Raw genomic sequence first — 16,292 nt, 5'->3', positions numbered from 1 at the left:
GCTGATGCTGTTGTAATTTGATTTTTTTTTTTATTATAGCATAGTTTTATTCCTTAACATGTCAATGAAAAATCAGGGACCAGGAAGGAAACAGATATTCTTGTTCAACCCAGTTTGATGATCTGAGAAAAATTGGGGTGGGGGAGAAGGTATTATTGGTCAAGGAGAGAGAGAGAGAGAGAGAGAGAGAGAGAGAGAGAGAGAGAGAGATTTTAGCCACAAAAACTTTCAGGCCTCAGTATCAAGTGCAATATGCAAAGTGGAAGCTACCTCTTTTTAACAGAGCCACAAACCAGTTTGAACTTTTACCAAACTGAGGAAATATTTCTAGTCAGAATATAAATTAAGTGTATTGAAAAATACCCTCTCATTGAACTAAATCACAAAGCTTTCCCCCAAAGGGTAAAAATGTTAATGTCATTTAATTAATACACCTATGCTTTATAGGCTCCATTTTGAAGCTACCATCCCAGGTCTTGAAATCATAGAGTAAATCTCAGATTCTGCATTCACTCTGCTGGCCTTTCAAAGAAATGATTGGTGCAGCCCCCTCCCAAGAAAATGGATTTTTAACATTTGGTCTTCAGAAGCTCGGCATTCAGAGCACTTTATTGTGCTGGGTTTTACAATGGGTTTAATATAGCGGGGGGCCGTAGGGCAAGAGGCAAAAAAACTTTATAATGTAGATAGAGTGAACCCTTTCAAGAGCATATGCCAAAATGGGTATTGTGTTTTATTTTACTGTCTTCCTGTCTCTCCTGATGTACTTATTTTTATCTTGAGGTTAGTTTTCTATAAGACCTAGACCTAATTTTCTTTTTCTTTAGTATAAAAAAGCAGATATAAAACCTTCAAAACTGGCAATGATTTCTTGCCAGCTTTAAATAATAATGTTACTTTACTAAGAGAGTTTATGGTTAGCTGGCATTTATCATAATCTGTTTTAATGAATGAAATTAATCTGAATGAAATTCTGTTTTCTAGTCCTTTGCCCACCTTTTGTAGGAATCAGTAAACTTTAAATTATGCATGTTATTAATGTTCTGTGACTGAATCTCTCCTTAAAATTATTGTTTACACTTTCCCTATAAAATTTGGAAAGCTTAAATAATGTACCAGTTATAGTATACTATCCCAAAATTACTTCCTACAAAAGTAAAAATGAACGTCAACAAAAAAATGTGGAAACACTGCCAGGAGCCAGGAAATCTCTAAGCAAAGCTGCTAATTATTCTTAATGGGCAAGATGAGCACATTAAGAAACAAATGAATACATCAGTGAAATGTAATTGAAAATCAACCTGGCAAGAGTGCACTGCATCTGAGTATCTGTCTGTGTATTATTATCATCATTATAAAAATTATTTTTGTTGTTGTTGTTATCTCTGTTTAATGAGTGCAACTGGGTCTGATTTCCCTCTCTCTCAAGCTTATGAGGTCCAAGTTTTATCTTTATTTGAAACACCATTTGTGACATGTCCCCTCTCCCCTTTTTCATATCTGCTTTTTACATGATGCTTTTTCCATGATAGTGATGAGTGGTCATTTAGTTTAGAATCTCTGTTTTAAAGCAGCAGTTTATGAGACCTTTTTAACCAGAATAAAAAATGTTGCCAGTATTTCTTCCAAATCCCTACACTGAGCTTAAAATTAAAAATGTTTATCTAGAAAAAATATCTTTCCTGGTTCAAAATTCTATGAGTCTTTAATATGTAGTCATACTTGCTTCAAGGTATTTAGTTTGGGATTATGGGTGTGTTTAAAAGCCTAAATGTTTTCTGAAAGTGAACAAGATAATTTTTCCTCTGTTTCCCTCAAGCCTTTAATCTAGATGGCTGGACCAGAGCCAGCCAATCATTTGACAAGTATTTATTTATTTATTAAACATTTATTATGTGCCAGGGACTGTGGCACATAGTCCACAAAGAAAGGTTTAAAAAAAATTGTTCCTACCCTCAAGGACCTTGAAATTAAACAGGTGCATATAATATATTTGATGAAAGAGAAGGTCAAAGGGAAGGCCCTAACAACTAAGAGGAGCAGGAAAGAGCATTTTCAGGACATGCCACATAAAAGTATTCTTGAAGGAATCTAGAGAAACTAAAAGGTGGATGGGACCTATGAGTGGCAGAATGCATAGAGAGGAGCAAAGACTAAGAAAACTAGAAAGTTAGGAAGGGACCAGTTTGTGAAGGGATTAAAATGCTAATCAAAGGACTTGTATTTGTTCTTGGAGATTGCAGGAAGTCACTGGAATTTGCTGCAAAGGGGAATGATATGGTCAGATCTATGATATAGGAAAATCTGGTGACTGAATGGAGAACAGATAGCATTGTGAGAGACTTAAGGCACAAGAGACCAATTACTTAGAAGACCATTGGCGATAACTTAAGCAAGAGGTGATGGGGGGTCTGAACCATGGTGGTGGCTATGGAGTGGAGAGCAAGAGATATAAAAGAGATGTGAAGGTAGATATGAAAAGATTTGGTAATAGACTGGATGTATGGGGTAAAATGAGGAGTTAAAAATGACACTAAAATTGCATGAGTGCTTGGGTGGATGTTGGTGACCTCATAGTAACAGTAATTATTCATATGAATTAATATTGTAAATTAATAGTAATTAATATTAAAGTAATATTAAAATATGGAAGGTTTTGGGAAAATAATAATGATTTCCAATTTAAACATGTTAAGTTTTACATGACTAAGAGACATCCAATAGGAAATTTGGTGATGAAGGACTGGAGCTCAGGAGAGAGATTAGGACTAGATTATATGAATCAGGGATTCAGCTGAATAAAGATGATGAATGAAGCACACCAAAAATGAATCCCAGAACTCCATAAACAGTATCTGGAATCTGGAAGGAATTCATCTTAATTCAGAAATTAATTAAACAAACCTTTCTTGTTGCTACTAATATGCAAGGCCCTCTTGATACAAGGATAAAACACAAAATGGTTATGGTCCTCAAGAAACTTCCATTCTACTGAGTTAGGGTAGGGACAAGGGGATATCACATCTACACAGAAAAGATTGGTATATAGATACCAACAAGTCTGGTGATTTCATTGACAAAAGTAATTCCTAGATAAGGAAACTCCACCCACCAATGACAATTGTTACCTTCTTAGTAACTGATAATTGTACAGAGTGACCTGGGACACTGAGAGGTTGTGATTTTCCAGGGTCACACAGGCAATATGTTTCAGAGATAAGACTCAAACCAGTCTTCTTGATGACTAATCATGATGACGATGATGATAATGATGATGATGTTGATGATGATGATGATGATGATGATGATGTTGATGATGACAATCTGCCATATTCTCCATTTGGAACTTAATTCTCAATCTATTATAGCACTTACTCCCCCATCTTTGGATTTCAGTCTTACTACAGTAAAGTCCTCTGTCAATACTTTGCTAGGTATTCTTGGTTCTCAAAGATCCTGCCAATGGAACACAATCTGTTTTTTGTCACACAGTTTATTAAGTTCTCTGCTTAGACTTGAAGGGATTAAAATCTGATATGTCAGAGGAGTGATCACATGAATGAAATTTTGACATCTCAAAAATAACAAGAAAATTTAGTACCCCTTCCTAGTTTAGTATCATATGTATAGTAGGAGCCAAGGTATCACCACTTAAACTCAGTTGTTAGCTCTTTGTCTCTGTCTGTCCCTGTCTGTCTCTCTGTCTCTGTCTCTCATATTAATTTTTATGTATTTAATATATACTTATTTATGGATATGAATGTTTACATACACATGTATGAATATACACACATATCTTTATTTACTTGTATATATACTCACTGTATTGGTATTTAAGTGACTCAGTGAATAGTATACCCGGCCTGAAGTCAGAAAAACCTGAATTCAAACTGCAGCTTCAACCATTTACTGTCTCTCTAGAACCCTGAACAAACCACTTTGCTTCAGTTTTCTCAGCAGTAACATGGGGATAATTATAGCACCTATTTCTCAGGTTTGTTGTGAGGCTCAAATGAGATGATATTGAGTAAATGTTTGGCACAATACAGGATCCATTGCAGGTGCTAGATAAGTGGTCCTTCCATTCCCCTTATCTCAGAAGTTCATAAACTCCTTAAAGATGGGAACTTTTATTTCTGTCTTTTATATGCTTTGTGTCTAAGGTAGGGTTTTCCATTCAGTCATCATCTAACCAGTGTTGTTGTTGAATTGGATCATTGGTAGCAAATGAGGGAAGCCAAGCAGCAACTATCTGAAAAATTACTGGTATTGTTCCTCTACTTCTTGGCTTTCATAAATTAGAGGCTACAGGTATTTTTTCCCCATAAGTGAATGGGGACACCTGAAAGTTTTTGATTAAAAGAGTACGATAGTGCCTACATTGACTGAACTCTCCATAACTCTGAGCATCAGTCCTGAAATGCTCATTTCAGTGTAATGATCACCCTGAGAATGGATGGAATCAATGTATTATCCATGTGAACTACATATTCCTTGGTTGGTATCAAACTTCTAGATTAATCCTGATCCATTCACTCATTAACTTGCATAGCTTCTAGATAATGACTCTGTGGTCTATAAGAATCAGCATCTTTCATCCACTCTTTATAAGAGACAATGCCTAGATTTAACTTAACACAATGCTGAATTTTATGAATTAATAAATTTTTATAGAATCATGATAGTCTCCATAATAACTTCTGGCTCTTTGAAAAACCTAGGATCATCATTTTTCACTCAATCTCATTTCTGTGATGCTACTAAACATTATTAGACTTTCTATTAAATGTGTTATAGATGAATTTGATATACCATATGCATAGAATGTGATTAATAAATATTTCTTGAATGAATAAGTGCTAGCCACTAGGCTTATGCCTGACAATGATGAGTGCTCTACAAAATGTAATAAACCATAATAGAAAGAGCACTGAAGGACCTACATTCTCATCCCAACTTATATGAGCTTCCACAAGCCACAACCTCTTTGTTCATTCCTTTACCCATTATATAATGATGGTTTGGACCAGATGATATTTAGCCAAGCCAAAATTTTATGATCATCACCTAAAGTGTTAATAACCCCTAATGAAAAAATAATTCAGTTAAATAAAAAGTTGGGTAGGCAATATTAAAACACAGTCTATTCTTTGGCTATTCATTGTTGGACATTAGCCAGTTATTTTTTTTTATGTTTTTGCAAGGCAAACAGGGTTAAGTGGCTTGCCCAAGGCCACACAGCTAGGTAATTATTAAGTGTCTGAGACTGGATTTGAACCCAGGTACTCCTGACTCCAGGGCTGGTGCTTTATCCACTACGCCACCTAGCTGCCCCCATTAGCCAGTTATATGCAATTACATGACCCAGCAGATTTGTTCTAGCAGAGATATCAGAAGAGAACATGTAGGCAAATATGTCTAAAGAGGAGCCAGAAAGTTCAAGCAACAGAAGTTTGCAGATACATCACTGCAGCAAACATAAATTGACGTATATAGTGAAGGAGGAGCTAGGAGGAGCAGTTGCATTGATGTTGATGAGCAACTACTAAAGCATTAGCAGGAATAGTATGAGAGGCAGACACCTGTCCTACCAGAGTTTCTGACGCTGTGTATTATCTTTTCATTTTGAACCATTTCTTCACCTTTAGGTGATTTTAGAATCATGGAATTTTAAGATCTGGTCCTAAAGACCATAGAGACCAACATCCCACCCTATGCTGGAGTCCCTTCTACAGTACCAAAGGCACATGATCAAATCACAGCTCCTTGAGAATTTCTGGACATGTGAATCAGACCCTTCTGTGAAGTAACATGTTCTTTGTTGAACATTTCTAATTGAAATAAAATCTTTCCTGATAATAAACCAAAAAAAAATCTGCTTCCCTGTAATTTTCCAAATGAACCTAATTTATAAAACAAAACTTCCTCTTTCTCATGTCAGCCTTTCAGTTTTGTGTAGACCACTATTATGTTCCTCCCCACCCCAAGTTCTTTCCCATCTATTCTAAACATTTTTAATTAACTAGTTCCCTGAGTTAAGTGTTAAGTTCAGTTTGTTCAACTGCAGCTCTTTCAATTCTGCCATCATTCACTAAGAACGTTCTGTGAGCAATGGGCTTTGCTTGGCACGGCAGACAGATTAAGAGGTAATATTGAGACCCTGCTCTTGAAGAACTTTAAATGAGGAAGGAAGATAATGTAACTACACTACAGTCTTCTACTCTACCAATTGAGCTATCAAAAGCTCACTGGAGGGAAGACATATACAAAAAATTATGGAAATGAGAGGTCTAGGCAATGTGCCATGATCTTTTACTATAGCAAAGCATTTTCTCAATATTTTGAATATTATTAGTAGTATTTTATAGGAGTGTGATCTTTTTTGTTTCTTTAGATATATGACATTAGGTTTTTTACATTGACTGTGATTTTATTAAATCAAGGAAGGACCAACATGTTCCACTAAAAAGAAATCTTTAATTCTCTAAATGAAGACAATGAGAAAATAAGTTTATTTTAGAAGAAATATTTTCAAAAGTATATTTTGCTAGAATATATCTCTACAATTTGTTAAGACATACTGATAAACAAAAAATAAAATATATCCAGTAATGAAATTATATGATATCAAATGCACTCAAGGTAAATTAGAAAATTCTACTTTTAAAAACCAATTAAGGGGGCAGCTAGGTGGCACAGTGGATAAAGCCCCAGTACTGAAGTCAGGAGTACCTGGGTTCAAATCTGATCTCAGACACTTAATAATTGCCTAGCTGTGTGGCCTTGGACAAGTCACTTAACCCCATTTGCCTTGCAAAAGCCTTAAAAAAACCAATTAAGTGCATACTATGTATACTTGTATATAATGGGTAGTCTGGCAGGCATTGCAAATACAAAGAAATGTAAACTATAGCCCCTGCCCTCAAGAAAATAATAAGATTATAAAGTATTCTAGGAGTAGGGATACAGAGTTGATGAAACAATGATCCGATCCATCTCTTTTTTCAATTTAGTAAGCGCACATAAAAATATCTCCCAGATTTAAACTATTAAATAGTTTAAAGTAGACTAATCATTTACCCTTCAGACTGAAATGAATGACGTTATAGTCTCATAGTTACCTAATTTTATCTTCTTTGAAAATAACAGCTCAAGAAACTATTGCAATATGAAATTACTGCTATTTACTAATAAGGAAAATGGAATCATTTTAGTTAAATCAAAATTTCCCAATATTAAAATATGTAATACTGTACATTAATATATCAAATATTAACTTGAGTCTAGAAATGTTGTCTTACATGGCAATTAATCTTAATAAGATTTAAAAATGATCTTATAGATATTTATATTTACATTGCTATTATTATTTGCAAAAAGAAATGTGCCTTGAAGGATCTCCAGTGGCAAAATTAACATTGAAATCATATATTGTGGGCTTGTCTGTGTCAGGTGTTTTCTTCAAGAGAAGCATCTAAAGATAGAATGCCTATTTCCTTTTTAGCCTTAAGCATTTGTTCTATAACCTAGAATTCCCTATTACCTAGACAAGTGTAATCAGAGGTAATCATGCAATATTCAGTTAATTGAAAATTACCTTAAGCCTAAGTCTAACCCACAATAGAATGTAAAGAGCCCTGAATTTGGAATCAAGGGAACTTGCACTCAAATCCTGATTCTGCTGCTTACTTATCATCTATGTGTCCTTGTCACTTAATTTTTGAAACTTTAATTTCTTTATCTGTTAAATGTTAAAGCTTAGAATTAATTATCTCTAAAGTCCCTTAAAACTCAAAATTGCAGAATTCTATGAATCCTTCAAAAGCCTAGGTTCAAGTTTAGTGGACAATATTTGGTCCCTGTTGTTATATATTATTTCCAGTATGTCAAGATAACCACACTTATAAAATTTGTATGTGAGACCATATTGTGAAAACTAACATATTGTACAACACATGAGATGATGTACCTATGTATACATATGTATACATACATAGGTACATATCTTATTTTTTGTCCCTTTAACTACATAAATATAAATAATTATTACATTTAGTAGATTCGGGATCCAGAAGTATCTTGTCCACAGAAGATGCTGGTCCAAATCTAATGAAATAAAATTTAATAGAGACAAATGTGAAGTCTCCTACATGGGCTCAAAAACATGAATCTTATAAACTTAAGGGACAGGCCAGACTAGACAGACTATAGATCATCTGAGAAAGACCTCAGTTTCCTTGTCTAGACAACGGCAATAGTAACTACATCTGCCTCTGATTGTTGTAAGGATTAAATGACAAAGTTGCAAAGTGCCTAGTAGAGTTTTCAGACTAATAATAAGCATTATATAAATGTTAACTATTATCATTGTTGTGCTTATTGTCAGTATGATTTTTATTATTGAAGCACAAACTCATTCAGAGTTAGCTATTGCAAAAATAGTCTGTAAGAGTATACGTATATGTATGTGTATGTATGCACACACACATATATACATAGAAATATACTAAAATATATATGTATGCTCACATACAATATATATTTTTATATATGCTATTGCAATGATAGACCAAAAAAACCTTATGAAGTAAGAAAGGGCAACATGTAAAAATAAGAGGTCTAAGCACAGTGCTGTGATTGTTGACTAAAACAAAGAATTTTCTTAATATTCTGAATATTTTGTTAGTGTTTTATCAGTGTTATTTCTTTTCTCTAGATACATAAAATTAGGTTTTTTTTTACATTGACTGTGATTTTTATTCAATCACTGAGAGACCAAGAAATTTACATACATGTATGTGTTTATGGAGAGGTGTAAAGTCTAGCATTAGAGGGAGAACTGATGGTCTTACTCTACTTTAGCCTGGTCCCATTTATGATATTGTGTTCTATTCTGGATGCTGCATTATAGAAAGGTTGATGAATGCATTAGTCAGCTTAAGGCTATCCAGAGAGGGCAGCCATAAAGTGGTAAAAGGACCTCAAGTTCATACCATATGAATCAAGTGAAGGAACTGGGGACGTTTAACTTAGAGAAGAACATGATGTCTGTCTTCAAATTTCAGATTACAATGAGCAGGAGAGGTCAAATTTGCCTGGCTTGCCCCCAGAGGGTAGTCTTAGGAGCAAAGGTAGAAGTTTCAGATGCAAATGCAGGGTGGATATCAGGGAAGATTCCTAACTACTAAATCTATTGAGGAAAAGTGACTGCAGAAGGTCCATGGATTCCAGTAAAAGGAAGCTGACCATAAGGTGACTTTATTGCACAGGGAATTTTTGTTTCAGTGGATGTTGGATTGGAGAAAATAACCCCCTTCTGTACTCTGAGACTTTATGATTTTGTGGACATCTGAGTCCATTTCTTTTGTAACATAAGGAGAATAAGAACCCATTATTGATATTGAATCACTAAGAGCTACCTCAAAATCTGTGCTAATTTACCTAAGTAGGGCAGGGGTGGAGAAAAGAATATATCCATTCAGACAATGTTTTAAAACAGTAGTGCCATGTTTTTTCACTAGCATACACACTTGAAATAAAATACTCCTAAGCCACAAAAGACATTTCCTTTAGTTCTAAAAATAGCACAGTCTAAACATTGCTATGAAAAATTTTATTAAAAAAAGTAATTTGCTTTTATGATATATGTTCATATACTTGCTGCAGCTTGAACTCCCAGAGTGATGGTTTTATACATTGTATAAAAATATGTAGTGTTAAGATGTTTACTAAAAAATATTAATAGGTTTCTGAGTTATGTAATTTAACTTCACTGTGACTATTTTGCAAGAAGTATTACCTTCCCTAACAAAATAATATGTTTTGCTTGCTAGATTAGTCACACCTTCATGCGACTCTACAGGTGTATGCAGCACATTGGAGCATGCTGTTGAATTCCATGGAAACACTGAATAGGGTGTGGTCTGAGTGTGGGGGAGGTTGATCCAGAACAGTCATCAGTTGACTCTTTAGCAATTTTCTTTTTTGAAAAATAAAGATGTCAGCTGTCCCTTTTTGCAAGACATTTAATTTAGAAGATTTTCCTGAAATAGACAGAACTGTAGGCTGATTGTGTCATTTCAGTTAATCAAAACAAGTAGTCAAATTAGTCTCTTTTATTTTTTTTAATGAATGTAATTTAACTGTATTTAATTTGCATACAGGAAAGTTCACCCTGGAAAAAAAAAATCTGCATTATAGCACTTTTGTAAACCTCAACAAAGCCCTTCATTAGGAGACCTAATTACTTTTCTCTACCTACTCCTGAGGAGAAAAGCTATCACAGTACCTGCTCATTCATTCAGACTAGAAAGTGTGCTTGGTGGTTCAAGCAGAGACATAGGTGTGAGATTCCTGTGGCTCTCTTCTTGCTGGGCAATTGTAACAAACTTAGAACTGCTCAGGTAATCTGAGTTCTCCTCACTGCTCTGCTTCTCTGAACATTCAGGGAATATCACTCAGACCCTCTTTTGCTTTAGTTTTTTCCTTAATTTATATTGAATTAGACCTGCAATATCCTTCACTGGAGTTCTAACTTCCTCTAGCAAGTATTACTCTGTGTTGAAATGTAGGAAATTAATTTATCTAGTTAGAGGAGTTAGGCCTGGCTCCCTGGAAATCACAAAGCAAACTTTGGAGAAGAAATCTATATATCCATGCCCCACCTACCTAGAGATACCTCAGGAGCACCAATTGGCATTTTTGTTTTCTAAATGAGGCCTGGCTCTATTGGAGTCTCCTCTTGTGTTCATTGCTCTTTTAAGTGAGTCAAAGTTACATCAACATTTAGGATGAGAACAGAGGAAAAATGCTACAGTAGTGATCCAAATTCCTTTGCCAGACTGTAGCTCTTATGGGATAGGTGTGCTTTTCTCAGATATGTGTGCTTCTAGCTGTGGGGAAAGTTGAATAATTTTCTTTTGTTTTTTTTTTTTGCAAGGCAGTGGGGTTAAGTGACTTGCCCAAAGCCACACAGCTAGGTCATTATTAAGTATCTGAGGTCACATCTGAACTCAGATCCTCCTGACTCTAGGGCAAGTGCTCTATCCACTTCACCACCTATCTGCCCCGAGTTGAATAATTTTCAACTGATAACTTACAGCTACCATCAGTCCCATAATAGAAGAAGAAAAATGTCAATGGAATAAAAGCTTTTGGAGGACAGTCATGTAAATGTATCTGGGCTCCCAGATAGTCTAAGCACACAGTAAAAGAAATCAATTTAGAGGAATATTAGATTATTAGAAAAGGGTGAAATCAGATGAGGAAGCTGAGGTTCAGAAACAAGCAGCAACTTGGCCAAAATCATGTGCAATTAGTAGGAGATCTAAATCAACTACAATTTAATTTCCACTCTATTATTCTTCCTACTAACTCATGTTAACAATGATAAATCTTATGGTTGTGAAATCATAACATTTGCATTTTATTTAGATCATTATAGTTTTTCTTTTATAAATATACATATATGTGTATAAATATTATATATGTACATATTTTTTCTAAGTATATGTATGAGAATGTATACTTCAGAGTCTTGGCCATGCAACAATGAATATTTTTTAGTCAAAGAAACCCATTAAGATTATGTACTAAAGTTTGAAAATAGTTTCATCCTCCTCATGGCATGGAGGAGACCCTAGATTCATAAACTTTGATAATTTCTATCAATTTATACAAACTTTGATTTATGACCTATTAGTATACCATCATCCTAAATCAAGACTTATTAAGAGTAGAGAGACTTACTACTGAAAAGTTGGCTAAGTGATTCATTTTTTTAATTTTAACTACTCTACTGAGGTATGGAGAGGTCATGATCAATGTTTGGTGTTGTAATCATAGCTCCTTTGAATTAAAAATATATCTATATCTTTCCATCTATCTATCTATCATTCTATTATATATATATATATATATATATATATATATATATATATATATATATCTGACCAATACTATACAGATTATTCTTAACTGTATCCTGTAGATGTGAATGACATCATCACAAGAAACCAGAAGGAAGGTGTGTTTAAGACTCAAGCAATATCAAGCTGGTAAGATATTTTTCACTGTTGAAAACATTTTGGGGATTTGTAAATTTGTTCTGATGGCTTTAGTGTTTTGGGTCAGTGAATAGAACTATGATGATAAGTATTTGTGGTCTGAGATTATACAAGTGGTAAGAAATTCAGTTAAATGATTTTTTTCTCTTTCATTGTATTTTATTTTTTCCATTTACATATAAAGATAGATTTCAACATTCATTTTTTAATATTTTGAGCTCCACTTTTTCTCCTCCCTCTCCTTCTTCCTTTCTTCTAATACATCAAGTAATCCAATGTATGTTACTCATGTACATCATGTTAAGCATATTTCCATGATATTCATATTATGGGCAATTGCAACAAACTTAGAACTGCTCAGGTAATCTGAGTTCTCCTCATTGTTCTGCTTCTCTGAGCATTCAGGGAATATCAGAAGAAGAATCAGAACAAAATAGAAAAAAACATGAGAAAGAAAAAAAAGCAAATTTTAAAAAGTGGAACAGGATGCATTGGTTTGTGTTCAAAATCTGTGGTTCTTTCTTTGGACAAAAATGGCATTTTCTAACATAAATCTTTTGAAATTGTCTTTGATCATTGTATTGCTGAGAAGAGCTAATTCTATCATAGTTGATCATCATGCAATAGTGCAATTATTGAGTACAATATTCTTCTAGTTCTACTTACTGTACTTAGCTTCAGTTTGTGAAAGTCTTTACAGGTTTTTCTGAAATCTGCCTACACATGATTTCTTATAGAACAACAGTGCTTACATTCATAAACTACAATTTGTTTAACCCCAATTGATGGGCATCTCTTCAATTTCCAATTCTTTTCCACCACAAAAACTCCTATAAATATTTTTACACATATGGGTTCTTTTCCCTTTTTTTATGATATATTTGGGATATAGATCTTGTAGTGGTGATTTTTTTTAATGAATGAGTTCCTTCATGGTGCTTAAAAAGACAAAATAGAAAAGTTTACAATTTTGTCATTTCTGACCTGAATGAATAATGATGTTCGTCCTTGATTAGCATCCTCTGTTATATACATATGTGTGTATACATACACACATTCACACAGAATGAGAGAGTGATGTTAGTACATTATTTTTCTGATCATAGAAACAACATTATTTCTAACAGTTGCTGTTTTTTTGGCCACATATAATTCTTCCATCATTTGATATTTTGAGTTTCCTCTATGTCCAGGATACTTTCCTTCAGCAGAAAATGGGTTGAACAGCCAACATTGCTTGAAAGCTGAAGTAACTGACAATGTCAGACTGATATTATCAGACTCTTGCTTATAAGTGGGTAAATATAGTCTTTGACTTTAAAAAATCTTCTTTCTTATGACATTTAGATTAAATTTAGTGGAATGTGTAGTATTTCTCATTATTCTACATTAAGCTACAAAAAACCCAATAATGTAACCATGTGGCCTAAAGGTTGGACTAGATAAAAAAAAGGTCAACATTTAGTTTTATATACTCCATTTACAGGACAGAGCTGACTGCAGAATGGAGAATACCATACACCTTTTTTTTTCCTATGGGACTTCATCTTTTGTCATGATTTCAAACCTGGTCTTTTAGTTATCAATCAAAAGCACATTTTCTACATTGTCCTCATTTACATTTATCTAATGCTTAAGGTCATTTGTGACCATTTGAGTGAATTTCAGCATATGGAATCAGTGAATAATAGATTTCAGCTCCATGCTGTGAAGAAAGATTGTGTTTTTACAAGGCATAATGTTGTTTACTGGGTGTTAATAATCACTAATTAATAAACATATCTAGACTTCTAAAATGTTGCATTTTAAGGGATAAAAATGTCAAGTGTTTAACTTGGTGAGAGCAAGAGCATTTTCTGCATAAAATAATTAAATCACATAAAGAAATAGACTGTGGTGACTTAACCCAGAACACATCAAAAATGTTTAAAATGTGAACTTTTCTGTTCTTTAGCATGCCATCTCTGGAGACACACTTCTGAAAGAGAAGGCAGGATAAACCCATGGGTATATATTGTGCTTCCTAGGGCCCTCCATGATGATGGCTTTCCTCTCTTCTCCCATATTAATCATGGTCAGTTTCTTCTCTCTGAACCCCTGAAAGCATTTTGTCCAGACTCTCCGAAGGCACTTGCCCAGAAAATAGATGGATGAATCAGGTCCTCAAGAGCCCTGATCTTATATTAAGATGATACTTGACTATTTAACCTTCAAGAAGCTCAGAGGAAGCTGCCTACTGCTGCTGTAATGTCTGCCTTACCCTCATAACCAATGCTTCCCACCCATCTCTGGGATGATAAGATGAAAGCATTAGATCTATGAGAGAAGAATGAAAGGAAACATTTCACAAAAGAGCTAAGATATAGTATAGTATTCATTTTTAGTGCCTCGACACATCTGCAGAATTCCTCCTCCAAATTGGAGGTGTGAAATAACAGCAGCTACAAATTACTAAGAGATATTTACCATAGCTACAAAGCCCACATGTATGCCAAATATTTCTGCTATTAAAAAATACTTCAAAGCTTGACATGGGAGGTTTGTGATGGCAAAATGTCTCCTGTAACTCCACCCAAGGAAAAGAAGTATGAGAGGAAAGTCAAGTTATGATACCAGAAACCTAAGCATAAGAAATACTATTCCTGCAACAGAATGAATGAACTTCTTCATAGAGCACATTTTTCGTTCATATTATCCCCATTGAATAGGAAAGGGTTCCTACCTTAACTATTAGCATCTCACCCAACTTTCCACCTCCTCTATATATTATAGCAGGTCCCTTCTCTGATAATCAGCCCTTATCTAAAGAAAATTTCTTGCCCTTTACTGAAACTTTCTAGATTGCCCCTATTCTATTTTAACCCTATTTTATTTTCCAATGTTTCTTCAATTTTAAACCTGAAGGTTTTTGATCAGATGTGTTCATTTATTCATTCATCCATTATTTATAGCATACCTACTATGTGCAAGACATTTCATCTTAAGAGATGATAAGTAAGAAACTATCAAAGACAATTGCCTGACATAAGAAATAACTTATATGGGGATAGCAAACCACTTACTGAGTAGAAAGTTACATATTCAGACTTTCTTAATTGTTGAATTTGCCTTAAAATATGTCTAAGGAACCCCAGGCTCCTGACATTTGTATATCACTAGGTCTTTCCAGTAATATTCTAGTGAATATCTCTTGCTAGATAACACTATTTGCCACCTTTTTCTCTTTTCATCAAATTAATCTCACCTAGTGCCTATTTGCTATATTTAAAGTAGTATTTGAGAAATGAGATGATTCTTCTATAAAACTTGCACATCAAATATAAGAAATGTGATACTGGAGGTGTGAGATGAACCATTCTGAACTCAAAGGTGAATATGGAGTTCATTGCCATTTGTCATCCTTCTTCATAATATAATCTTCCAGCCAAAATAAGCAACTTGAAATTGCTCCTTGGTTTCCATTGTCAATCTAGAACAACAGAGGTGTGGAACCTTTTTTCTGCCAAGGGTCAAAAGTTAGAAATTAGCTTGCAGGACTCAAAATTTAATAAATATAGGAGCTTTATAGATATGATTAATTAAATGTTTAACCAACTATAGTAGCACCATACCAAATGATTTCATGGGCCTCATGTTGGCTACTAGCCAGATGTTCCCTGTCCCTATTCTAGAGTATGCCATTCTCTTTTAGTAAAAAGTTAGTTTGCAGTAGTACTACAACAGGCAAATTGTGAAATGATTGGAAAACAAATATTCAGAGTTGGATATAGAGGATTCAGTAGCTGACTTTGAAGGTTCAATAGCCTCTGAACCCACCGTATTGATTTAACTTTATTGTTTGGGAAACAATCATGTTGTGATTATTGTTGTATAGTTTACTAGGTTTTAGTGAAACAATTGGGAAAAGTCTCTCTTTCAATTGCCATGGATAATATGACCACTTAGATAAATTCAGGATTGGTTGAATGGTCTGATCCAAAACTTAGTAGTCATTGATAGTTCCATGTCAAATTAGAAGTTCTCAAATGAGAATGAGACATCACCAAAATCTACATTTGACTTAGTGCTATTTAAAATGTTTGCTAGTTATCAGATAAAAGGTGGTATGGATATCAAGTGAAGTGAGATAGTTGATATGTTGGATGTTATAAATTCAAAAAACAACCCAGTTGTTTGAAATGATGGGCTGATGCTATTAACACTAAAATAATAGGAAGAAATATAAAG

At 34.2% G+C, this 16,292-nt stretch overlaps 1 protein-coding gene across 1 annotated transcript in view; it reads left to right on the top strand.

The window, feature by feature from the left end:
• Positions 1 to 16,292, top strand: part of LOC141513378 (calmodulin-lysine N-methyltransferase-like) — an 84,235-nt gene that overhangs the window by 10,597 nt on the left and 57,346 nt on the right. The window contains exon 6 of the mRNA XM_074223158.1: positions 11,990 to 12,056. Within this exon, the coding sequence (XP_074079259.1) occupies positions 11,990 to 12,056 (67 nt within the window). The remainder of the gene's footprint in view (positions 1 to 11,989; positions 12,057 to 16,292) is intronic.

The sequence above is a fragment of the Macrotis lagotis genome, chromosome 1 (assembly GCF_037893015.1).
Source record: "Macrotis lagotis isolate mMagLag1 chromosome 1, bilby.v1.9.chrom.fasta, whole genome shotgun sequence".
In the NCBI taxonomy this organism is placed as follows: domain Eukaryota; kingdom Metazoa; phylum Chordata; class Mammalia; order Peramelemorphia; family Peramelidae; genus Macrotis; species Macrotis lagotis.
This window is presented reverse-complemented; position numbering and strand designations above follow the sequence as displayed.